The sequence below is a fragment of the Hyla sarda genome, chromosome 10 (assembly GCF_029499605.1).
Source record: "Hyla sarda isolate aHylSar1 chromosome 10, aHylSar1.hap1, whole genome shotgun sequence".
In the NCBI taxonomy this organism is placed as follows: Eukaryota; Metazoa; Chordata; class Amphibia; order Anura; family Hylidae; genus Hyla; species Hyla sarda.
In genome coordinates this window covers 83,059,968-83,086,724 of record NC_079198.1, presented here as the reverse complement: position 1 = coordinate 83,086,724, position 26,757 = coordinate 83,059,968, and the positions used below count along the sequence as shown (strand labels likewise).

Sequence of the window (26,757 nt, the reverse complement as noted above, 5' to 3'; positions counted from 1 at the left end):
CAAAAATAGCAAACCAAAGTGCCAGTGCCAGTACAAAAGTCATATGGATGTATCCCCACTGCACCCTCCGACACTTTTCACCTAGCTTCATCTAGTAGCGGTCATGTGAGTGATGCTGATTCCAATGCTGTTTACCTTTTTTTTTCTATGTGGCTCAGTTCTTGAGTTGTGGCCGAAAATCAAATTATGCAAATGAAGTGCTATGGGGCAGTGGAGGTGCACACTTCTGCCCGCCCGGCTCAGCCCTGTGCACCGCTCTAATCATAATTGTTCATGGACATGAGCTCCATTATACACAGGGAACATGTAACTCTAGATACGCTCTCTCCTGTCACATGATCATCAGAGGTCTCCACACACAACAGCAGTGACTGCCCTACCGGGACCTGCAATGTATCTGCTACATGCTGGAGTTGTTGAGATCAGCGTAACCCACACTATTACCCTGTGCCAGCAGATTAGTGATGGTGGAACTGTTGACAGATTTCCTTTAAAAGGGTACTCCACCCACAGACATCTTATCCCCTATTCAAAGGATAGAGGATAAGATGTCTGATCGCGGTGGTCCTGCCGCTGGGAACCCCTGCAATCTCTCCTGCAGCACCCCGTGTCATCTGGTGCACGGAGCGAGCTTTGCTCTGTGCCTGATGCCTGGCGATGCAGGGGCTGGAGGATCGTGACGTTACGGCCACTCCCCCTTGTGACGTCACGCCCCGACCCCACAGTGCATGGGAGGGGGCATGGCCACTGCCCGACCCCTTAATGCAAGTCTATAGGAGGGGGTGTGGTGGCCGTGACATCACGAGGGGTGGGGCCATGATGTCACAATCCTCCAGCCCCTGCATCGCCAGTCATCCGTTCGCTCCGTGCACCAGATGACCGGTTGTGCTGCAGGAAAGATTTGGAAAGGGGATACGATGTCTAGGGGTGGAAGGGCCAACTGGAAACAACCTGTGTATCTAAAAACCACAGTCACAAGCAGGAAGATGTGAACTGTTCTAATATCTTCTTATTATTACTTATCATAGTAGGGTTTACATATCATGAAAAATAATAAGGCATTCTAAATATATACTATTGATTCCTGTTGTCATATAGCAATATAAACGTAAGGAATGGTTTACAGTGTATCCAGAAATCCACCTGTCTAGCCGCATAGTATGCTGGACCCGTGCAGCCTTCACTCCACCATTAATCCTCTAATCGCTACATTACATAGGCCTTGGGTTCACAAAAATGACACTTCAGCTAAAGCGCCTTGTCAGGAATACAGAATTAGAAAGATCAATACACATTTACTTCTACTCACTCATCCCCTATAATGAATTCTTATAAAAGCAAAATCACTATGAGGAGCGAGAGATAATAAGGCACCTGCATAGATATTATGGGGGGAGTGATTGACGGATGTGTTGCTGTTAATGTACTATTGTGCTTATATCTTGTGAAGAAAAATCTATTTGTATTTTTCTTTTTAATTAGGAAAGAATGACACACAACAGGAACTGGATGAACTCAGTAAGTGTAAAGCACCGACATTTATTGTATTTAAGATAAGTAACCGCAATCCAATATACAGAGGTCCAACGCCTGGACTGCGGTTCAGACCCCAGTGTGTAGGACCATATGAGCTGCCAAGTAGAGATAGTTTGTATTGAATAACCAACCTAGACAACACTGCTTGTTTTATGAATTATTAAAGGGGTACTCTGGTAGAAAACAAGTGGAAAACATATGTTTTCAAATCAACTGGTGCCAGAAAGTTAGTCAGATTTGTAAATTACTTTGAATTAAAAATCTCAAGCCTTCAGCTGCTGTGTGTTCCAGAGAAAGTTGTATAGTTCTTTCCAGTCTGACCACAGTGCTGTTTGCTGCCACCTCTGTCCGATTTAGGAACTGTCCAGAGCATGAGCAGATCCCCATTGCGAACCTCCTCTGCACAGTTCCTGACACGGACAGAGGTGGCAGAAAAGAGCACTGTGGTAAGACTGGAAAGAACTATACAACTTTCTCTGGAACACACAGCAGATGACAAGTACTGGAAGGCTTGAGATTTTTAATTAGTAGTAATTTACAAATCTGGTTAACTTTCTGGCACCAGTCGATTTGATATAATTTTTTTTCCACCGGAGTGCCCCTTTAAGTGTTTACAGCAGTCTGCATTCTGTGAACGGACTGCTCACAGTGGCCATCTTGATACCTCTCAACCCATTGTGATGTAGGGATGGGAAGTATGGACTAAAATAAAGCTGTAAATCGATATTTTCACTTTTAAAATCTGTCAATTTCCACGCAATAGTGTTTTCTCATGTAGTCTATAGAAACTCGTCCATTAGTGCACATGAGGTAAAATATCACCCAAAAATGCATCGGCTGTTAATTCAATGACCTTATTTATTGTGGATGATTTTGCTAAAATTTGGCTCTTTTTTTGTGGCCATTATTTCCAGCCGTTAAAAGGAAAAAGGCTATTTTTATGCAAAAACAAATAACAGTCAAAACCAATATAGCAAGGCAAGATGTAACAGCAGAATAGTGATTTTAGCAATGAGGTGATCAGAATTAAAAAACATGATGAGGTCAGCAGGGTTGGACATCACTTTTCTAATGTATATTTGGGTCTTCAGTAAATGGGATGAGGCAGGGGGTTCTTTCTTGATGCAACAGCTAGCTTTCAGGCTATGTTCACACGGGCAATGTTAACATTGCCCCAACAGCAGAGCGCTAGCAGAACAAGCTAGCGCTAGGACTGCTCGGAAATGTGCCGTTCCAGAAACATCTGCTGGTGAAATTCCAGTGTGTGAACAGTGCGGCAGACTCTGCTACTGCGGAATCTCCATGTGGAATTCCATTGTGTGAACATACTCTCAGGTAGGCTGTGCTGATCAGTGGAGCTGTAGATAGATGCTTCCACTGCTCCATCAGCACTCAATTCGGCTGTGCGGCCTGTGGTGCGACCCCCCCCCCCCCCCCCCCTCCAAAAAGGGCATTTTACCAATAATTCTAGGAGGAGGCAGAGGAGAGGGAGTATAAAAATATATGTAGAAATAATGGATTTTTATTAATGTCACCTGGCACCACCCCCCTTATCCTAGTCGTTATACCTCTAGTGCCTTGTGATAAATATGGCCCTTGTCCGAGTGCTTCTAAATTAGAATATAGAGTAACATTGCTGTATATGGGGGAACCTCAGTCCTCTACTACGTGACAGCTTTCATATGGGAAGATGGAAGGGATGATGACTGCAGGAGTAGACTACACAATGTTTGTTTGTAGTTTGCAACCAATGGAGACACATAGGCCTGTGTAGAAGCTGTAGACACAATGCAAAGGAGATTTTTCATTAAAGCAATAAAAAATGTATACACAGTATAGCCGGTTGAGGAAATTGATCCTACCCTGCACCGGTGGAGAGTAGCGAAATTGTTAACATATTTTGCACATGCTCAGTTCATGCAATGTTTATACATAAAGTTGCACAACATTTTTTGCTTGAATTGCACAATTTTGCAACAATGTGCTGGGGCAAGAAATGATAGATGTCCTCCTATTAGTAGTTACATCTTGGTTTCAGTAAGTTTATGAAAATGCATCTCAACCTCTTTGCTTAAAAGCAGTAAACACAAAGGCGGGAGATTTATCATTAGGTGTCTATTGTAGACACAGATCTACACCTTTACGCTGCTTGGCTAATTTACACTCTTGCTCAAAATTTACAAAGGTTGTGCACTCCTTTGATAAATTTTGTGCAAATATAGAAACTCCCTCCCCCCTCACTCTACCGTGCACTCCTTCTCTACCGCACTCTTCACAGAGCTGTGGCATTTTCCTGCAGTACACTGCTCACATAGCTAGAAGTGCTGGAGCAGCAGTGTGTGCCGAACAAAACTCTGCACAATAGTAAAATCATAAATCTTTATAAAGTACACAGAGGGGGAGATTCATAAAGAATTTTGCACAAAAAGAAATCAATTTCACACCAAAATTTTGGCGGTATACACTGTTCACGTCAGTTTTGTAAAAGTGGGCATGTCAACGTATATTGTCTGCTTTACATGATATTTTCAAAGGGGTGAGAGTCCAGTTTACATATAAATTTCACACCAGCTTTTTGAAAGTGTAAAAATCACAGAAATTGTGTTGTAGTTTTATTGTTTTTTTCTTCAAATTTTAGATACGTGAATGCAGAGGACTACGTCAGATTCGGTGGATTGCGACAATGAACAGCGTTTTTTTTTTAAATGTCAATAAAAGGGTTAACGATGGCTGTGGGGGAGTGTTTTTTTAAATAAATTTTTTTTTTCAATGTGTTGTGTTTTTTATACTTGAATTTTCAGGCTTAGTAGGGGAAGCCGTCTTGTATACGGAATCCATTACTAAGCCAGGGCTTAGCGTTAGCCCAAAAATCAGTTAGCCCTTACCCCCAATTATTACCACAGTACCCACTGCCACAGGCATTCCGGGAAGAGCCGATACCAACAGGCCCGGAGCGTCAAAAATGGCGCTCCTGGGCCTAAGCAGTAACAGGCAGACCGGGGAGGGCCAGTTACAATGGTCCTCGCCCACCCTGGTAACGTCAGGCTGTTGCTGGTTGGTTGGTATCTGTCTGATACTGAAAAAATGGGGTGGCCACGCACTTTTTTTTTTAATTGATAAAAAAAAACAAAAAAAAACAACAACACATAGGGTACTCCTTATTTTCAGTATCAGCCAGATATCAACCAAGCAGCAACAGCCTGACCTTACCAGGGTGGGCGAGGACCATTGTTACTGGCCCTTCCCAGCCTAAATATAGCCAGCCTGTTAATGTCTAGGCCCAAGAGCGCCATTTTTGACGCTCCGGGTACAGGCTCTTCCCGGCACCCCTGTGTCGGTGGGTACCAGGGTAATAATTGGAGGTTTGTGCTAGCTGTTTTTGGGGCTAACGCTAAGCCCCGGCTTAGTAAAGGATTCGGTCTTTAAGACAGCTTCCACTACTAAGCCTGAAAATTCAATCATAAAAAACACGACACATTGAAAAACACATTTATTTAAAAAACACTCCCCCACAGCCCTCGTTAACCATTTTATTGAAATAAATAAAACGCTGAAATCTGACGTAGTGCTCCGCATTCACGTATCTGAAATGAGAAGAAAAGAAAAACAAGAAATATGGGTTAGTAAGTTTTTTTTGCACTCTCCCCTGGGGAGAGCGCACATAATGTAGCATGTTCCTAAGCAGGAAGCATCCAGTTGTTGCTAAACTACAACCCCCATCATGGGGGCTGTAGTTAAGTAACAGCTGGAGTCTCCCTGTTTGGGGACACACTGCCAGAAAGGCTCTGTTTCCATTATGCAAAATGCATTATGTGAACACAATCAGGCCTGGACTGTGTAGCTCCGCCCCCAAAGATGTGATCACTAGAAGGTGGAGCAGTAAAGGTTGCAGGGGGTCTCTGGATTGAGACCCCCTTTCAATCTGTCCCTCTGCCCTTGGACTACCACTCCCATCATGGGACAGAGTCTGTCCCATGATGGGAGTAGTTGTAGTACCGCAGCGCTGAGGGATGGCACTTGCACATCCCCCGGCTGCGGGACTTTTAGGACTACTACTCCCATCATGGACAGACTCCGTCCATGATGGGAGTTATAGTCCAGGGGCTGAGGTGCAGATCGCAGCAGTTCATTCTCCAGAGACCTGCTGCGATCCGCATTTATTAAGTTAACAAGCTGGCGGCACATGCGGTTCCACTGCACTCCCACCGGGTCCAGGCTCCTGTATACACTGTCATAATTCATAATCCCCGCCGCCGGGAGACAGGAGCTCTGATTGGTAAATATCTATTCACCAATCAGAGCTCCGGTCTCCCGGCGGCGGGGATTATGAATTGTGACAGCGTATACAGTATTCCCCGATGGGAGCCGGCGGGGAGCGCAGTATAGCCACATGTGCCGCAGGCTTGTTAACTTAACAAACGCGGATCGCAGCAGGTCTCTGGAGAATGACCTGCTGTGATCTGCACCTAAGCCCCTGGACTATAACTCCCATCATGGACGGAGTCAGTCCATGATGTGAGTAGTAGTCCTTAAAGTCCCGCAGCCGGGGGATGTGCAAGTGCCATCCCTCAGTGCTGCGGTACTACAACTAATCCCATCATGGGAGAGACTCAGTCCCATGATGGGAGTAGCAGTCCAAGGGCAGAAGGGCAGATCCGCATTTATTAAGTTAACAAGTCGGTGGCTCCACTGCGCTCCCCGCCGGCTCCTATATACAGCTCTTATAATTCATAATCCCCGCCGGGAGATGGGATCTCTGATTGGTGAATAGCTTTTCACCAATTAGAGCTCTCGTCTCCCAGTGGCAGGGATTATGAAATGTGACAGTGTATACAGGAGCCTCAGTCCTGTGGTACTGGACTCTGTCCATGATGGGAGTTATAGTACAGGGGCTGAGGGGCAGATCGCAGCAGGTCATTCTCCAGAGACCCGCTGCGATCTGCATTTATTAAGTTAACAAGCCGGCGTCACATGCAGCTCCACTGGGCTCCCCGCCAGCTCCTTTATGCAGCTCTCATAATTCATAATCCCCGCCGCCGGGAGACAGGAGCTCGGATTGGTGAATAGCTTTTCTCGGCAGTGGGGATTATGAATGATGACAGCATATACAGTATTTCCTGCCGGGAGCGCAGTGTAGCCGCATCTGCCACCGGCTATTACAGTTAATAAATGCGGATCGCAGTGGGTCTCTGGAGAATGACCCGGTGCGATCTGCACCTCAGCCCCTTAACTATAACTCTCATCATGGACAGAGTCTGTCCATGCTGGGAGTAGTAGTCCTAACTGTCCTAAAATCATTTCACTTTCTCAGATGCTTTCTGACACTTTGGTACGTGTCCTCCGAGGTGGTGTATATTTGTGCTTTTGAGCATTTTTTTGCATTTAAGAAAAAAAACGCAGTTCAGAAATTCGATTCTACAGTAGAAAGTGCTCTATGGTAAACTTAACCGTAGACATGGCTATGAAGAATTCTATCAGATTTTGCACAAAAAAAAACATGCAAAAAAACTCTTGCGCAAATTTTTGCGTTCATAAATAGAGAAAAAAAAAAGCTCTATATGCAACGATAAATTCCCCCCATAGAGGGTAATTTATTATTCACTGCACTAGAGGGGCAAAAATGTGTGCAAATTTGTTTGGGCAACATTTGCCTGGCACAGGGAATGATAAATTCCCCCCATAGGGTACATCTAATGAAAGTGAAGGTATTGGTACTTGTACAGATTGGATTGGACAGCATTAGGTACTTTTTTTCTCATTAATGTCACTGACCCTGTCCAAAACTGATTGATGTTCCTGTGCACTTTAGTATTTTGCATTGTACTGCAGCTGTGGAGTATTTTTATTATTGTGTGTGTTATTACTTTATTCAATGGAAAGTGATAAAGCTGTTTTATTTTATTTAGAAACACAGTATTTTTTATTGGAAGCACAGAGAGTGCGAGATGTAGAACAACGGTCTGTCTATATGCAAAAAGTAAGTATGATCTTTATATGTCATATCCCATCATAACTGTGTGATAGGTTTGTGAAGCATAGTGCAGTACATTACAAGGGTAAAAAAGATAAAGCTATGTAGTGAATAGGGACAAACACAGAGTTGGTTTGCCAATGCAAGGAATCACTTGCCAGTTTTTAGCGATTTCTAAGACCTTTCTAGTCCCAGATCAACAAGATGTCCCCGGATTGCCTGGGCTGTACTGTGACACCACATTTCTGTCCATCAGATGTAAGGCTAGGTTTTTTTCTTCCTTGATCAGAACAAACCCTGAAACGTGTCGGAGCACAACGGACACTGCCTGGTCCGGGCCTGGGGTTCCTCAGGGATTCGGTAGTTTAGAAGACAAAGAAAATAGTGCATGCCCTATTTCTTTCTCCGCTAAACTCCTGTCATTCTGACGGGATTGCTGACGGAATGCCGAATATTGAAGTCCAACGGCAATGTGAATGAGTCCTAACTGACAGTAAATATAGAACATACACAACAACAAGAAAAATCCAGAGAAACCTTTCCCTTCTTTCATTCTACTTTGTCTCATTGTACTGTATGGCAAATGTACAAATAACTTTTACCACATGTGTCCCAGGAGATCATCCAGCCCGTACTAGCTGTAAGGCAACTGGCTGAAGCAGGAGCCCTCCCTCACCGCTCTGTTCATAATAAGAGAACGGGCATGCTTACCTATACCGATCATGAATTCACTTTAGAAGACAAATCACAAACCATATGTACCTGATAATACTACATTAATTTATGTTTATTATGGATACAACAGACTGTAGCTTTAGATATTTTCCAGTTTCGAAAGCCCAGATTTTTTACACTGTACTAGGGAATCCTGAGTCAATCGAGGGGGTCCTTTGTTCAGAAACCTAATTTTTTGACCAGAGTAAAAAGCAGCTACGAAGAGCGTCTTTCACTCTCGAGGACTTGTCCAGCATAAGACATACAGCCCATTGTTATGAATGGACATTGCGTATTACTTGCTTTGTCCTGTGGTGGCGCTGAAGGATCGTTAAACACTTATTACAAGGTTTCTCTACAGATTACAGTTTATCACTGGAGGTCTCACCAGGGGGATCAGCTTATTACCAAGGAATGCTTAGAAGGAATTTCCAAAGAGGAAACCTCATTTAATTCTATGAAAAATATATAGAGAATAATAATAACTAACATATTAACTCACTTTAGCCAAAAGCTAAACAGGAAATCTGTTTCCCATTATTTCTCATAATTATTATTATTCTGTTCCACAATAAAGCCACCACCCAATACTGATCTTTCATAGTATGTCCTATTAATATAGTGGGGGAAACTCCCTTAAAGGTTACCCTGTGTTCGGAAAATAAATGTTAATTTCTGCGTGATGAAGTATCTGTATGAATTCTTTACTGCTGTCAAAACCTTTTGCTTGTTGTCATTTGGTTGTTTATTTCATTGATTATTTTCAGTGGATAAAAATCTGTCCTGGTCTTGTGATGTAGACTCATGTACTTAAAGGGGTACTCCGCTGCTCAGCGTTTGGAACAAACTGTTCTGAACCCTGGACCCAGGAGCGCATGATGTCATAACCTCGCCCCCTCATGACGTCATGCCCCACCCCCTCCCATAGACTTGCATCGAGGGGGCGGGTGTGACATGATGAGGGGCGGAGCTAAGACATCACAAGCTCCCGACACCGGCTCCAGCATTAGTAACAGTTTGTTCCAAACGCTGAGCAGCGGAGTGCCCCTTTAATTCACAAGTTTTTGATAACTGTATTGTAAGCAGTCCTGCATCTGTGTGTTCATCAGATGACCAGGATAAGATTTGTATTCACTGCAAATTAACAATTAAACAGCAAGCAGAGATCTTGAAAAGCTTGATAACAAAAAAATGTACCGTATATAAAAAAAATTGTATACATGTTCATTGTTTAAAGAATAACTTTTGTTTTCTGAAAATGGAATACCACTTTTACCATAGCCTGCAGCCCTTTTCTCAGATTGCCAATGGTAGCTGTGACTTGCTTTTCTCTATACAGGGTTGAATGGTGGGAGGACTGTCTGAGGCCAGGCTAGGGCTATGAAGCAATTCAACCAAAAACCTTAGTGCATTCCAGCTATGGTCAATGAATGGGGTCAATTTGTGACCCATAAATGTTTAAAAAAAAAATCAATCTTGGATCATTTTCTTTCAACTGTCGGCCATGTGTGGGTGCGACCCTATACACTGGCCTGAGTGATCAGAGTTGTCACTGAAGTGCCACACAACAATATTTCTTTCACACAAATCCATCTCGGGCAAAATCGCAGTGTAGCTTAACCGTAGGCTGCATTTAGATCTGCATTCAGTCATAGGAACAAAAAACTTAGACGATGACAGTGCTGGAACCATCACGGGACGGACAAAAACTGCTCTATAATGGGGTCCATTTGGGTTCCATCATTTTATTGGGGAAAATAGTCCTGCAAGCTGCTCAATTTTTTTCTCGGCTTTTTTTTTATGGAATCTGCGACAGAGATATGAGCAGATAACACCCTATCACTGGAAATAATCAGCTTTATTATTTTAAGCAATAGCAACATTTTTGCTGATGGAAAAGCTTCTTTCCTGCGTATAGAAAACCCTAAAACTGTATGCACATAAAAGAGCAGGAAGAATAACAGATTTATGATGACAGTATATTTAGTTAATAAAGCTTTCTCTCTAGAAGATGGCGGAGAAGAGAGATGAAGGGGTCAGCGTTGCTTTCAATCTTCCATTCGTTGGCAGCTTGAAACCTTTTTGCCAGAGATATATTATAAACTAAAAGAGGGAGGGGGGGGGGGGGGCGGCTTAACTGTAAAGCTGTTGTCCAGGTCATTTTCTGTGTTATATGGAAAAAAAATAACCTAATCCTGAAACTATCATTTTGTTACGACTGTGTAATTTCTGTATATATTGCTTTGCTATTGCTAACTGGAAATGTTTTTGTGCTTACAGTTCAGCAAACAAATACTTGCCTACTTCCTGACCCCTTTTGTGGGGTCATAATATTGCATGGACATAAGTATTCAGACCCTTTACTCAGTAATTAGTTGAAGTGCCATTGGCAGAGATTATCGTCTCCATTCTTTCTGGGGATGATGCCACAAGTTTTGCACACCTGGATTTGGGAATTTTCTGCCATTCTTCTCTGCAGAGCCTCTCAAGCTCTGTCGGGTTGGATGTGGACCATTGGTAGAGGCCATTTTCAGTTTAATTTTTTCAGAGATGTTCGATTGGTTGCAGGGCTCTGGCTGTGCCACTCAAGGCATTGTCCATAAGCCATTTCTGTTTTGTCTTGGCTGTGTGGTTAGGGTCATTGGGGGGAAATTAATATTGGTTTTACCCTCCTTTTAAGTCTTAAAACTTTTACAAACTGTATTACAGGTGACTCCAAACAAGGTGTAGAAACATCTCAGAGATGATCAACAAAATGGGAGGCCCCCAGAGCTACATTTCAAACAGCATAGCAAACATATAGCCACTTTTTACAATCTATAATGGGGTTTTGAGTGCAGAATGATGGTGGAGAAACATAATTTTTTTTATTTCAGCACAAGGCTGTCACATTATAAAATGTGAATAAAGTGAAAGGGTTCTGAATGCATTGTATATCTATAAGGGTGCATTGAATTCAGCGAGCGGAGATTCCACCTGGCGGCCGCCGCCAAAGATACTTCGGCGCTAGGGCCTCGGGGCACTGAGCTGTCACCGTTGACGGCTATGCAGTGCTTGCAGAATCCACGCAAAGAATGAACATGTTCCTTCTTTGCGCTGAACAGTTTCAGCGGCGGATATGTCCGCCGCTGAAATTTCGCACTGTGAACGGGTCTCGCGGAATTCCATAGTGTGAACGTACCCTAAGGGTCTGATAATTGAGCTACACCAAATATTCCAGTAGCTAATGGCTTACAATAACAACCCTATGGATGATCAGAATACAGCTGACATGTGAAAAGCTTCTAATATTTGATTTTATGTTTAATTGATTGTGGAGACTTTGCTTTTTGACTAGTCCTGTTGTTTCAGCGCTGCATTTATGTCAGTAGTGTCCTTATACATTAATATTAATTGTTCTAAACCCATTTGTAGTTCATCTTCTTGGAAAGGAAATCATTAGACATCGAAAGCGGGATGCCAGCATTTGTCTTCTCAGATTGATCGTTGTCAGAGGGATATAAGGTCTACTTAGTACTTTAATGGACAAATGTCAGAGCTATATTAAATACCCTGGAAAGAGTAATTAAACAGAGGCTTTGTAAAGTCCTGCTATGTATCTTTAAATGATTTCTTATAGGAAAAATACTGCAGATAAAGGAATTACATTGAATTATTATTGTTAATGGTAGTAGTATAAAAAAATGGTATAAGGTTTTACTACATTATGATTCTATAGCAGAAAAGAATTGTCTTCTTAAACCAGATTTTTAATGTGATTTATCTTTACTTTAATTTACCCTATACAGATAAGTGCACAGTCCCATTAGTCAGCTGACCCCGGCGGCATATTTTATTCTGAAATATGCAATGTGATCTAAAAAAATACTAATCCCCTGAAATTACATTTCTAGAAGAAATTCTAGACTTTAGTAAACCTGTTAGTGAAGTGTACAAAAAAGAAAGTCTCCTGTGGTTTACTACATCCCTGAGAGTGAAGAGCCAAAGACTTGACCTATCTTACCACCATTTGCAGAAAAGAAGAGCAGAGTGATTTTCACTTCTTTCTATCTGTTATAGTACCCTGGTGCCTATGGGGAAGTGTTTTTATTGCCCATGGTGAAAGGAGATTTACAGGGGCACTTCAGGTCCTAGACATCTTATGATAAGAAGTCTAATCGCGGGGGTCCCACCACTGGAAATTCCCACAATCTCCTGCACGCCACCCCAGCATTCTGAACTTTTTGTTCTGAATGCTGGGTTCGGGTCCGTAGTCGTGATGTCACGCCATGCCCCCTCCATTCATATCTATGGGAGGAGAGTGCTCTTTCCAACTTTAACATCTAGCTCTTGTATTTGGGCTGTAGACCCACCTAAACAGGAGAAAAACCTTTTTCTCTATTTAAGTGGCATATTCATGCCACTCCAGCAGCCATACTGCAACAATTCACATTGGAGGAGATAGGTCTTCCATTGTTGTTTCTGGTCGGAGTCCTAGCACCTGTGAATAGGTAATAAGTTGTAATGCCGTAGTACGCTACAATCAGCAATCCTGTATAACAGACCAAGTAAGAAACCTGCAGTACTATAGTAGAATCAGAAACCAGTTATTTCCGAAAGGCCAGTGTGACATAGGACTTCATACAAACGTGGGATAACTGGCAAACACAGTATTAGGACAGGGTCACATGAGGCACAGCGTATTTCACGCTGCAGAAGTGCCGATGGCAGTCACAGAAGGACTGCAGAGTGAGCTCCCGGCTGCAGATTTCTACAGCAGGACAACCTCCACTATGAGCCGATACACAGAGCTACCTGGCTGCAGCCGGGAGCTTGCTCTGCAGTCCATTTGTGACTGCCGTTGGAACATCCGCAGCATGAAATATGCTTCAGTTGCGCTCCATGTGACCCTTCCCCTAGGGTAGGTTTACACTGCGTTTGTGCCCGCATTTATTGTATTCGTCTGCATCCCTCCAAAAATGTGATACAAACATATTCTAGTAATAGGACGCCTTTGACTTCTATGGCCGAATGGAGTCGCTTAGTTTCTTAGTTCTCGACATACACACTATTTTAAGTAGACTCCAAAAAAGGGGCTGTTGGTGATACCGTGGACCATAAAAGTCTCTGCCCCCACTAACAGTTTGCATTGGCAACCCGTTTTCAGCAGGATGCTGCCGATGGATATGATTAATGTGGGCACAAATGCAGCGTACACCTACACCTCTTGCCATGTCTAGCTATCTTTCTTCTTCTTGGCATGTCTAGCTATCTTTGTGCAACCTTAATAAAAACGTTCATGGTTTGATTGTTAAATTAATACTGGGCACTCTGCATTATATCTTGTCTTTTTTTTACTAAGCCTGGCATCAACGCACCCCCTGACCATTATCTCTAGTGCCATGTATGGCTTTTTCAGCTATCAGTAATGTAATATTTCCTATTCCTCTGTCTACATATCCTGGTTTTGCAGATCAGTTCCCACTGCAGTCTTATTATTGATCGCTATGTAATAGAGATTGAGATTTTTAATTATTTTCTTTACAGAAGTCTCTGCAGGTGTTACTACCACAAGTCGTTTCCCAGAAGAAGATCCATGAATGCTTGTATATTAAACGAATGCACTCCCCGAGGAGCTATGAGTTCTTAAAGTAACAGATCCCCCGAGAGCTTTACGTTCAAATAAACTGCTGTAAATACTTTATTCTGTGTAATAGAGTGAGCAGAGACCTGAGTCTATAAACTTCAGTTCTCAGGCTGGAAAGAATAGGTTATTGAAAAATCTATAAAAATCCAGGATTTGGAACATTTTCAAAAATATAGTGAATTGTATTAATATTACTTTAATAATGTAATGTAATCATGTGACTCGCTCGCTCTGCTGAGTGATTCTTGTAATTGCCTGTGGGCTGTAGATTCCTACGTTTGCCCAGCAGACCCATTTGTTCTGCATATAAAAGTGCAGGTGAACAACACCCACGAACTGCTACCATTGTCCAAGAGCATGAACCTCAGTCCTAAATACCGTAGTTTTGTGCCATGTTAGGGGCTACTGAGTAAGATACATCAGTCTTAATCCCTTTCTTACTACTCTGCGGTACTCTGCTATTGTATACATTTACATGTTTCTTATACAAATTGTAAAAGTGTTTAAATGTGAATATGTAGGGCTTTGACAACCCTTTTTTTGGGGATGCCTTCGCTCTGCACCCTGTCATGTGGGGCATCCTTTTGCCTTTGCATTAAAATGGTAAGCATATGTGTCTGTGAGGCAGCTATGGCTTTGGTACTGGCACTGGTAGGCAGCTGTTGTCCTGTTATGGGGATATCACTGGTTGTTGCACTTTTATGTATAATTTTTGGTTGTTGCACTGTTATGTGAGACATCTTTGGCTATTGCAATATAATAGAGGGGTATCTGTGTCTTTGCTCTGCTTTGTCTGTGCACACACGTCAAGAGAGCCATTCCATATGGCCAATTCATTAGGCTAAGAAGAATAAATAATGACCAAGGTGTTTTTGATAAACAAGCAAATGACTTAATGAGGAGACTTACAGACAGAGGGTATCCATTATCATCAATACAAAAAGCGTATAAAAAAGTAAACAGAAATGATCTTTCAAAAAGGAAAAGAACAAAAGGTGAGAGAAAATTTGTATTCTCCTTAAAACATTCAGACATGGATAGGACAATACAGAATTCTATACAAAAATATATGAATATTATAGAAAGTGACCCAGAATTGGCGGAAATTGCCAAAAGAGGTGCTCTATTTTCGTATAGAAGAAATAAAACATTAGGAAGTGAAATAAGTTCTAATCAATACAAAGAAAAAAACTTCAAGGAACTGGTTAAGTAGGGCAACTCCCCAAGGAAATTATCGATGTGGACAATGGACCATTGTAGGTATAATATGCAAGCAAAATATCTTCAATTAAGAGGCAAAAATTAGAAATGTCATTACTTTTTTTATATCGGTAAGACGATACGTTATCTATACATCAGGATAAGACAGCATTTCAAATCAATCCAGATGGGCAATGGATCACCTCGGATTATTGAACATGTTAGGCAGTGCCATAATAGTGATCCTACTATCTTACAGTTTGCAGGTTTGGAATTGGTTGCTGTTCCATACAATGGAGGAGATAGACAAAAACTATTATTGCAGTATGAGGCAAGATGGATAATGCGCACGGGAGCAAAGGGTCCACTAGGACTAAATGATAAGACAGATATGTCGGTTTTCTTGTGGAAAATGTATAAATACAATTAACTTTTACTATGGGAATGGAACTTTCCTTTGTTCTTTTACTGCTGCCTAGAACACATGATAAATTATGGTTCTTGCACCTAGCATATTGTATGGAATTTTTTGTATTATTTACTACCTTATCCATATCTCTCTTTTGGTAGTATAATAGAAGGTTGGGCTTTAAAATTTCTTTCCTCCCCTTCCTATATCTTTTGCTATTAATGCCAGGTTCCATAATAAGTTGATGTTGAATACATAGGTTCCCGTCTCCTTGGAGAAGGAATCCTTGGCTGTTATGCAACCCAGTCATGTGTTTAGCACTTCAGTGATGCCGGCACAGCTGACCCAGTAACGGAGAATCACTCCGCCCCCGAATGGGCGATTCAGCTGTTACATGAGTCGGATCACGTGACGTCAGAGGAAGCGGCTGCTCGAGGATTGTCGGGGAAGACAAGGAGCCTCTGCCGAACAAACACAACAGACCGGCATGTAATTATGAATCAGGTGAGTCTAGAAGGTGGATATTTAACTACTTAACGACCATGGACGTGTATACACGTCCAGGCAGGATGCCCGTTCCCGCACCAGGACGAGTATACACGTCCATGGTTCTCGGGGGTGCTGCCCAGTGCACCCACATGATCACGGCAGGAACTCAGCTGTGACACACAGCCGGGACCCTGCCGTACTGCCAGGACAAAAGTAAACTTTGGTCCCGGCAGTTTAACCCTTACAGCCGCGGTCAGAAGTGACCGCGGGCTGTAAGTGTTTTGACAGAGGGAGGGAGTTCCCTCTGTCTTCCATGCAGCACCCCGCAGCGTGATTGCGGGGCGCTATGTGTGATCCCCAGCAGACGGAACCCTACCGCACTGCCGGGACCGAAGTAAACTTCGGTCCCGGCAGTTTAACCCTTACAGCCGCAGTCGGAAGCAACAGCGAGCTGTTAGAAGTTTTACAGAGAGAGGGGCTCCCTCTGTCTCTCTCCTGTAGCACCCTGCAATGATCACGGGGTGCTGCTAGTTACCTGGGCAGCCGGGGGTCTTTACAAGGACCCCCAAGTCTTCCCCGGTTATTGCCTGTCAGGACATGCCAGAGGCAGGCAGCATATAACTGCAATGCTTTGGAATACTAAGTATTCCAAAGAATAAAAAAAAAGTGTAAAAAAATAATATTAAATAAATAAAAGTGTAAAAAGAAAAGTGTAAAAATTTTTTATAAAAATACATTTATTAAATAGACATAATGAAAAATAAAATGCATAATGTGTAGGATCACACGGCGCACATCCGCAGCATATTACATGCTGCGAATGCCCGCCAACAGTCACAATAATGAGCTCCCTGCTGCGTCTCGGTAGCTTTGTGTGTCCACTCATTGCGGCGGATTTCCCGCCGGCAGTCATGAGCGGACACACTGAGCTACCGAGCCACAGCAGTGATCTCGCCCTTGTGACTGACGGGGGCATCCACGGTGTGAAATATGCTGCGGATGTGCTCTATGTGACCCCACACTGCATCCCGTCCATACTGCGTTTCAGCTGTATGTTAGAGGTATCCGTCAGCATCACATCAAAAAAAGTGATGCTGATGTATACTGTTGCAGCTCCATTCATTTCTGAATGAGACTGCCACAATATACATTGGCATCCCTTTTTTGACATGACAATTGTTACGCCTAGCGCTCCGGGTCCCCGCTCCTCCCCGGAGCGCTCACGGCGTCTTTCTCCCTGCAGCTCCCCGGTCAGTCCCGCTGACCGGGAGCGCTGCTCTGTCATGGCCGTTGGGGATGCGATTCGCACAGCGGGACGCGCCCGCTCGCGAATCGCATCCCAGGTCACTTACCCGTTCCCGTCCCCTGCTGTCGTGTGCTGGCGCGCGCGGCTCCGCTCTCTAGGGCGCGCGCGCGCCAGCTCCCTGAGACTTAAAGGGCCAGTGCACCAATGATTGGTGCCTGGCCCAATTAGCTTAATTGGCTCCCACCTGTTCCCTGGCTATATCTAGTCTCCTCCCTTGCACTCCCTGGCCGGATCTTGTTGCCCTTGTGCCTAGTGAAAGCGTTTTGTGTGTCTACAGCCTGTGTACCAGTACTTCTGCTATCCACCCTGACTACGAACCTCGCCGCCTGCCCCCGACCTTCTGCTACGTCCGACCTTGCTTCTGTCTACTCCCTTGTACCGCGCCTGTCATCAGCAGTCAGAGAGGTGAGCCGTTGCTAGTGGATACGACCTGGTCACTACCGCCGCAGCAAGACCATCCCGCTTTGCGGCGGGCTCTGGTGAAAACCAGTAGTGACTTAGAACCGGTCCACTAGCGCGGTCCTCGCTAATCCCTCTCTGACACAGAGGATCCACTACCTGCCAGCCGGCATCGTGACAGTAGATCCGGCCATGGATCCCGCTGAGGTTCCCCTGCCAGTTGCCTCTGATATCACCACGGTGGTCGCCCAGCAAGCCCGACAGATCGCCCATCTAACCCACCAGCTGTCGGAAGTGTCCACCATTGTGCACCAACTTCAGTCGCAACTTCATCAGCAATCATCTCCTCCGCCAGCTCCTGCACCTCCTCCGCAGCGAGTGGCCACTCCTAGCCTCCGCCTGTCCTTGCCGGACAAATTTAATGGGGACTCTAAGTTTTGCCGTGGCTTTCTTTCGCAATGTTCCCTGCACTTGGAGATGATGTCGGACCAGTTTCCCACTGAAAGGTCTAAGGTGGCTTTCGTAGTCAGCCTTCTCTCTGGAAAAGCCCTGTCATGGGCCACACCGCTCTGGGACCGCAATGACCCCGTCACCGCCTCTGTACACTCCTTCTTCTCGGAAATTCGAAGTGTCTTTGAGGAACCTGCCCGAGCCTCTTCTGCTGAGACTGCCCTGCTGAACCTCGTCCAGGGTAATTCTTCCGTTGGCGAGTACGCCATACAATTCCGTACCCTTGCTTCTGAACTATCCTGGAATAATGAGGCCCTCTGCGCGACCTTTAAAAAAGGCCTATCCAGCAACATTAAAGATGTTCTGGCCGCACGAGAAACTCCTGCTAACCTGCATGAACTCATTCATCTAGCCACTCGCATTGACATGCGTTTTTCTGAGAGGCATCAAGAGCTCCGCCAGGAAAAAGACTTCGATCTCTGGACACCTCTCCCACAGTCTCCATTGCAATCTGCGCCTAGGCCTCCCGCCGAGGAAGCCATGCAAGTGGATCGGTCTCGCCTGACCCTGGAAGAGAGGAATCGCCGTAAGGAAGAGAATCTTTGTCTGTACTGTGCCAGTACCGAACACTTTTTGGTGGATTGCCCTGTCCGTCCTCCACGTCTGGGAAACGCACGCTCGCACCCAGCTCTCGTGGGTGTGGCGTCTCTTGATGCTAAGTCGGCTTCTCCACGTCTCACGGTGCCTGTCCGGATTTCTACTTCAGCCAGCTCTTCCCTCTCAGCCGTGGCCTGCCTGGACTCTGGTGCTTCTGGGAATTTTGTTCGGGAGTCCTTGGTGAATAAGTTCCGCATTCCGGTGACCCGTCTTGTCAAGCCACTCCATATTTCCGCGGTCAACGGAGCCAGGTTGGATTGCACCGTGCGTTACCGCACGGAGCCCCTCCTAATGTGCATCGGACCTCATCACGAGAAAATTGTATTTTTGGTCCTTCCCAATTGCACTTCCGAAATTCTCCTTGGACTACCCTGGCTTCAACACCATTCCCCAACCCTGGACTGGTCCACTGGGGAGATCAAGAGTTGGGGTCCCTCTTGTTCCAAGGACTGCCTTAAACCGGTTCCCTGTACTCCCTGCCGTGACCCTGTGGTTCCTCCTGTATCCGGTCCCCTTAAGGTCATTAAGGACTCTGCCTGCCACAGGGAATGCCTCTCCCTCCCTCCCAGTCCCATCAGGCAAGCCTCTGTGTCCCTTCATGGCTCCCGTCCTTGTGTCTCCCTGCCCCGTGCCAAGCTTCACCCTCTGCCCTCCCTCCCCATTCCTACTCCTGCTGTACTGCCTGCCATTGAGGAAACCATCCATTTCTTCCCGGTGTCCTCATCCCAGGGGAGGCAGTCACCGGACAAAAAAAAGGGGAGACCTAAGGGGGGGGGTACTGTTACGCCTAGCGCTCCGGGTCCCCGCTCCTCCCCGGAGCGCTCACGGCGTCTTTCTCCCTGCAGCTCCCCGGTCAGTCCCGCTGACCGGGAGCGCTGCTCTGTCATGGCCGTTGGGGATGCGATTCGCACAGCGGGACGCGCCCGCTCGCGAATCGCATCCCAGGTCACTTACCCGTTCCCGTCCCCTGCTGTCGTGTGCTGGCGCGCGCGGCTCCGCTCTCTAGGGCGCGCGCGCGCCAGCTCCCTGAGACTTAAAGGGCCAGTGCACCAATGATTGGTGCCTGGCCCAATTAGCTTAATTGGCTCCCACCTGTTCCCTGGCTATATCTAGTCTCCTCCCTTGCACTCCCTGGCCGGATCTTGTTGCCCTTGTGCCTAGTGAAAGCGTTTTGTGTGTCTACAGCCTGTGTACCAGTACTTCTGCTATCCACCCTGACTACGAACCTCGCCGCCTGCCCCCGACCTTCTGCTACGTCCGACCTTGCTTCTGTCTACTCCCTTGTACCGCGCCTGTCATCAGCAGTCAAAGAGGTGAGCCGTTGCTAGTGGATACGACCTGGTCACTACCGCCGCAGCAAGACCATCCCGCTTTGCGGCGGGCTCTGGTGAAAACCAGTAGTGACTTAGAACCGGTCCACTAGCGCGGTCCTCGCTAATCCCTCTCTGACACAGAGGATCCACTACCTGCCAGCCGGCATCGTGACAACAATGGACACCTATCCTCCAGAAATGCAGTATGAATGGGGAGTATCACCCAACAAAATAAACCACTCCCCCCCCCCTGCAAAACAAACCAGTTTTTTCAAGATTAATTTTTCCTTTTAATGCCCAGTGATGGATATATTGGCCATGAGTGGGTGCTTATTCCCACAACATAACGGATATATCCATCAGGAACTTTAACTGTCACAGACTAGCCGACGTCACTGCTAGCCGACCAAGGACTGATCAGAGCGGTCCCTGGTCCAGCCAATACACTTGTAGGGGTGTGGTATTGTTCTGACAGCTCCGATCCTTTGCAGGCATGGGGTGGGATCTATAATTCATATAATGATGCCCTGAAAGTCAAATGGCTCCTCTTCTTCTTGGTCCTACCAGGTGTCAGGCAACCAGATATGGCCTAAGTAGGGGTACTGCCCAGCCTGGGACGAACAGCATGATAAAGTATGGGCGCATTTCCTCCATTTCAAAAGCGACGCACCAAAATGATGTCCCACAAATAAGGAATTTGTGGGAAAAAAAGCTAATTGCTATTTTTTTCCACTGATTTTGATATAATTCTAGCCACACAATAAGGGCTTAACGTACTCACTTTTGCCCTAGGTGAATACTTTAGGAGGCGTAGTTTCTAAAATGGGGTCTTTTTTGGGGGTGCAGTATTGTTCTGACAGCTAGAATGCTTTGCAAGATGAAGTGCGGCCTATAATTTGTATAATGATATCCAAGTGGTGCTCCTCTCATTTTGTGTCCATGCAACCAAATAGGGCCTAAGCGGGGGTATTACTGAACACGGAACAAACAGGGTAATAAAATATGGGGCGCATTTTCTACTTTTCAGATGCAATGTACAAAAAATATGTCTCACAAATAATGCATTTGTGAAAAAAAAAGAAAATTAGCATTTTTCCACTGACTTTGTAACCATTCCAGCCACAGAAAAAGGACTCAAAGTACTCACTTTTGGTCTAGGTGAATACTTTAGGGGGTGTAGTTTCCAAAATGGGGTTCTGTATGCTTCTTTGCAGGCATGAAGTGTGGCCTATAATAGGGCTGGGCGGTATACCGGTTCATATCGGATACCGTTTTTTTTCCCCCACGGTATGGATTTTTGCCCATACCGCTATACCGGTCGGGCCCCTCCCCCACCTTCCGAATTAATTATAGAGCCCAGCCAGTGGAGCCCTCACCTTTCCCGGACCATGAGCAGGGGGTCCGTAGCAAGTAACAAGCGTGTGCCCAGCTTCCAGTCATGCCCGTACACTCTGGAAACTATATCTATGGTTCTGGAGTATTGACAGTCCTCCAGAACCATAGAGGCAGTTTCCAGAGTGTACGGGCATGACAGGAAGCCGGGCACACGCTTGTTACTCGGTGCGTGATGAGCGGAGAATCCTGTAACTGGCGCCCCTCTCCGTGTAACGCGCTCTCTCCCCGTGTAACACGCTCCTTCCCCGGCGGTATACTAGGATTCTCTCTCCCTCCATGAAAAGCAGCTGCCGGCCGACACCAGCTGGTGAGACCCGTGAGGAGGCGGGGTGAGTGCGGGAGAGTCGGGGATGACATGTGTAGCTAACACCGGGGGGGGGGGGGGGGCGGGGTTGGGGTGTAGGAGAGCGGGGATACCGCCATAATTCAAAAAAATACCGTGATATTAATTTTAGGTGATACCGCCCAGCACTAGCCTATAATCCATTCGGCCTAAAATGATGCCCTGAAAGCCAAATGGCGCTCCTCTCCTTCTGGGTCCTACCACGCAGCTAAGGAACCAAATATAACCTAAGCGGGGGTATTTCCAAACACGGGCCAAGCAGCTCAATAAAATATAGGGTGCATTTCTTTCAATATCAGAAGTGATGTACAAAAAATATGTCCCACAAATGATGCATTTGTGAAAAAAGCTAATTTCGATTTTTTAACACTGACTTTGTAATAATTCCTGACAAAAAACTATGGTGTTAAAATACTCACTGTACCCCCTAGCGAATACCTTGAGGGGTCTAATTTTTAAAATGGTGTCATTTGGGGGCAGTTCCTATGTTCTACCACCTTCAAATTTCTGCAAACCTTGCATAGCACATAAAAAAAAAAGATATTTGCAACCTATCAGTGTTACAATAGCAAAAAAATCGTTATTCATGATTTTTTGCATTGTAAAAAAAAAAAAAAAAACTACAAATGATATTGGCTTACTTTTACTATGTACATGAAGGACAACTTGTGACAAAAAACTATGTGAGAATTAACGTGATTGGCAAAACGTCACCAGAGTTATTCTCTAATAAAGACAGACATCCCCGATTTGAAAAAACAGGCCTGGTCTTTCAGGGGCATACAGGTTTACTTATATTGGTCCTTAAAGGGGTTATCCAGGCAAAAACTTTTTTTATATATCAACTGGCTCCTGAAAGTTAAACAGATTTGTAAATTACTTCTATTAAAAAATCTTAATCCTTCCAATAGTTATTAGCTTCTGAAGTTTTCTGTCTAACTGCTCAATGATGATGAGCTGTGCATGATGGGAGAATATCCCTTGCATGATGGGAAAATATCCCCATAGGAGCTGGACAGCTCCCGGGACGTGAGTCATCAGAAAGCAGTTAGACAGAAAACAGCAACTCAACTTCAGAAGCTAATAACTATTGTAAGGATTAATATTTTTTAATAGAAGTAATTTACAAATCTGTTTAACTTTCCGGAGCCAGTTGATATATATATATAAAAAAAGTTTTTGCCTGGAATACCCCTATGGTGTTAGGTATTCAGAGCCAGACGATGCGCTGAGTAGCATGAAACACCTGTCGCTCCATCCTGCACCTGCTTTTATGTACTGGTGAGTGCGACCTCAATTCTTTTTTGAAGATTTATTGCTACTGCTATTGAACTGTTTTGGTCAGCACCACCATACTGTGCATATACAGCTCCCCACCAACACAAGCAGAGACCCCGATCTGTTGCGACAGCATGATGCAATAGATAAGTAGTGCCAGTTCACATATTTTACATTTGCTAAATTTACTATTAACTAAGACTCCTAAGTCCTTTTCCACGTCAGTCCTCCCAAGTGTGCTCCCATTTAATATGTAATCCCAGCCCGGATCTTTCTTCCCCATGTGCTTTACCTTACATTTATCAGTGTTGAACCTCATCAGTGTTGAACCTCATCTGCCTCATCTGTTGAACCTCATCTGCCATCTGCAAAGATTGCTACTTTACTATTTAAGGTCATTAATGAATATATTAAATAGAACAGGACCAAATACTGACCCCTGTGGTACCCCACTAGTAACAGTCACCCAATCAGAATAAGTACCATTAATAACCACCCTCTGTTTCCTATCACTGAACCAGTTACTTACCCACTTACACACATTTTCCCCCAGCCCAATCCTTCTCATTTTATGCACCAATCTTTTATGTGGCACCGTATCAAATGCTTTGGAAAAATCCAGATATACAACATCCAGCGATTACCCCTGGTCCAGTCTGGAGCTCCCGTCCTCATAAAAGCTGATCAGGTTAGTTTGACAGGACCGATCCCTCATAAAGCCATGCTGATATGGAGTCATACATTTATTTTTATCAAGATGCTCCAAAATGGCATCTAGTAGAAAACCCTCAAACAATTTACATAATACGGAGGTTAAACTAACAGGTCTATAATTCCCGGGGTCACCTTTTGACCCCTTTTTAAATATTGGCACCACATTTGCCATGCGCCAGTCCTGGGGAACAGTCCCTGTTACTAAAGAGTCCTTGAATATTAAAAATAGGGGTCTGTCTATTACATTACTTAATTCCTTTAGAACATGGGGGGTGAATGCCATCTGGACCTGGTGATTTGTCTATTTCGATTTTTTGTAGGCGGCGCTGTACTTCTTCCTGGGTTAGACAGGTGTCCTGTACAGGGGAGTTTACCCTATCTCGCTGTATTTCACCTGGCATTTCATTTTCCTTGGTGAATACAGTGGAGAAGAATTTGTTTAATAGTTTTTCCTGATCCCTGTTTATAATTTCTTCTTTATTGTTTTTTAAAGGGCCAACACTTTCATTTTTTACCTTTTTTGCTATTTATATAGTTAAATAACATTTTATTTTTGTCATTTATTGCCCCCTTAACATTTTTATTCATCCATATTGGTTTTCTTTTATTCCTGACCCTTTTATTCCCATAAGGTATATACCTCTTAGGGTGAGAATTAAAAATAGTCTTAAAAGTCTCCCATTTAGTGTCAGTATTCTTGTTTTTGAGGACATTATCCCATTTTATATTGTTAAGGGCTTCTCTGAGTTGATCAAACTTTGCCTTCCTAAGGTTCATTGTTTTTGTGGCCCCTCGAGAGATTCCCTTATTGAAGAACAAGTTATAATGTATTATATTATGATCACTATTTCCTAGGTGTTCTTCTACTTGCACATTAGTTACTCTGTCAGGTCTTTTGGTTACTATTAATTATAGTTGGGCGCCCCCTCTGGTCGGGCCCTGCACCATTTGGAACAGATAATTGTGTTTAGCTATAGTCAGAAACCTGTTTCCTTTATGAGATTCACAGGTCTCAGTCTCCCGGTTTATATCAGGATAGTTAAAGTCCCCCATTATTATCACATCATTCTGATCTGCTGCCTTGTTTATTTGTCTCAGTAATTGATCTTCTGCCTCTTCTATTATGTTTGGTGGCTTATAACAAACCCCTATCAGAATTTTTTTTATTTTTATCTCCATATATTTCTACCCATAGTGACTCCATATTATCGTTTCCCTCCCATATATCCTCCCGCAGTGCGGCCTTTAGACTCAATTTCACATAAAGACAAACTCCTCCTCCTTTCTGTTTTGTCTGATCCTTCCTGAATAGACTATAACCCTGTATGTTGACCGCCCAGTCACAGTTATCGTCCAACTAAGTCTCTGTTATACCCCCTAGGTCATAATTCTCCTCAGACATTATCAACTCCAGTTCGTCAGTATTATTGGTCAGACTTCTGGCATTAGTCAACATGCAATTCAATGGTTTATGTTTTTTTTTTTTTTCCTATGAAGCCTATCCCTATTTACTATTCCAACCCCTGCCTCCATTTTCTCCCCAAGCACCCTCCCCATTGAAGTGCAGCCCGTCCCTACGGTAGAACCGGTATCCGACAGCGAAGTCGGCCCAGTTCTCCATGAACTCAAACTGTAATGTGGGGCACCTTTATGCATGTTATGGGGAAGGGACAGTGTCACGATCACACCCTATCGGTCCAGCCAAGACATTAGAGAGAGTGTGATGGTGCAAGGGTTAAAGCCGCCAGACCTCTGGGTATCCACTACTAGCCCCAGCAAGTCACCAAATTAACCCTTAGATAAATGTGTTTCCACCAGAGCTGCCTTCAGAAAGGTGAGCTCATATATTTAGAGATCAAAGACCAGAGCTGATTAATTAAACATTTAATCTGAAAGGTATCACAGTGCTAAATTTATATAAAAATACAGGAACAAATGACATACAGGTATAACAATATATAAAAGAGTTTAACAAGGCAAGTTCAGAAAAAAAAGATGAAGTTCTTACAGCATGATGGTATAGCAGTCCTTCAGTGAGAGTCCAGCTCTTGTCAGCTTTGGGCACACCTTGAACAACCTGAGTCTAGCATTGTTTAAATCTTATCTCTGCTTCTTTGGAGGGAAACTCCATTCCCCCCCTCCCCTCTGATCCCACCAGGTGGGGCATCTCTCTTCCTGACCCCTTATCTGTTTGATTATATGATAGGACCAGAGTGCATGACTTCAAAGGAGATACAAACAAACAGCCAGACCCCCAATAAAATGCAATACACAAACCCACAGTCTGAATGACCTCCACCCCCAGGTCTTGGATAATACCTCACACACAGTTATAATTTATAATACACTTATAGGATTTTAATAATCAGGCCTTGGGCCTGACACCTCCCCCTTAAGATGGGGACAGAGAGATCTTGCCTTTCCAGGTGGATAGATCTGTCTCCCTTAACCGTCTATTTCTTTTCTTGACACCACAGGCCCTGCATTCCCTGGCAAAGATGGTACTGAAGGGGTCTAGTACCTGATTAAGCTGCCTCCTCCTTTCATCTGAGAGCTGTGGATTGATCTCCACATCCTGAAGGGATCCCTGGCTCTTAGCTTCCTCCACTAGATCAAGTAAGGGATCACTACCCAGCCCTTCCTCTGGTGCATTAATTTATAATACACATACAGGATTTTAATAATCAGGCCTTGGGCCTGACAGGCAGCTCTGGACCTTGCACAGTTACGTGGAGAATTTGTAGCTCTTGCATTGTTATGGGTGGTATATGTGGATGTTGCACAGTTATAGGTGGCATCTGCACATTGTTATTCTGGGTATCATTGTTTTTTTTCATTGTTTTGTGGGGAGTCTGTGGCTGTACAACTGTTATGAGGGGCAATTGGTTCTTGCTGTGTTATGCTGTAGAGAGGCACCTGTAGCTGTTGTACAGTGATGTGGGGAATCTGTTAATTTT

The 26,757-nt window shown here is 44.4% G+C and overlaps 1 protein-coding gene across 4 annotated transcripts in view; it reads left to right on the top strand.

The window, feature by feature from the left end:
- The window catches only part of HOATZ (HOATZ cilia and flagella associated protein), a 67,727-nt gene that overhangs the window by 13,769 nt on the left and 27,201 nt on the right, over positions 1-26,757 (top strand). For 2 of the 4 annotated variants that reach the window (XM_056542406.1, XM_056542405.1), the window contains exons 2-3: positions 1,483-1,518; positions 7,443-7,513. In XM_056542406.1, coding sequence (XP_056398381.1) covers positions 1,483-1,518; positions 7,443-7,513 — 107 coding nt within the window. Of the gene's footprint in view, positions 1-1,482; positions 1,519-7,442; positions 7,514-11,635; positions 11,746-13,747; positions 13,886-26,757 lie in introns of those variants that run through there. The other 2 variants (XM_056542407.1, XM_056542408.1) reach the window with 2 other exon arrangements.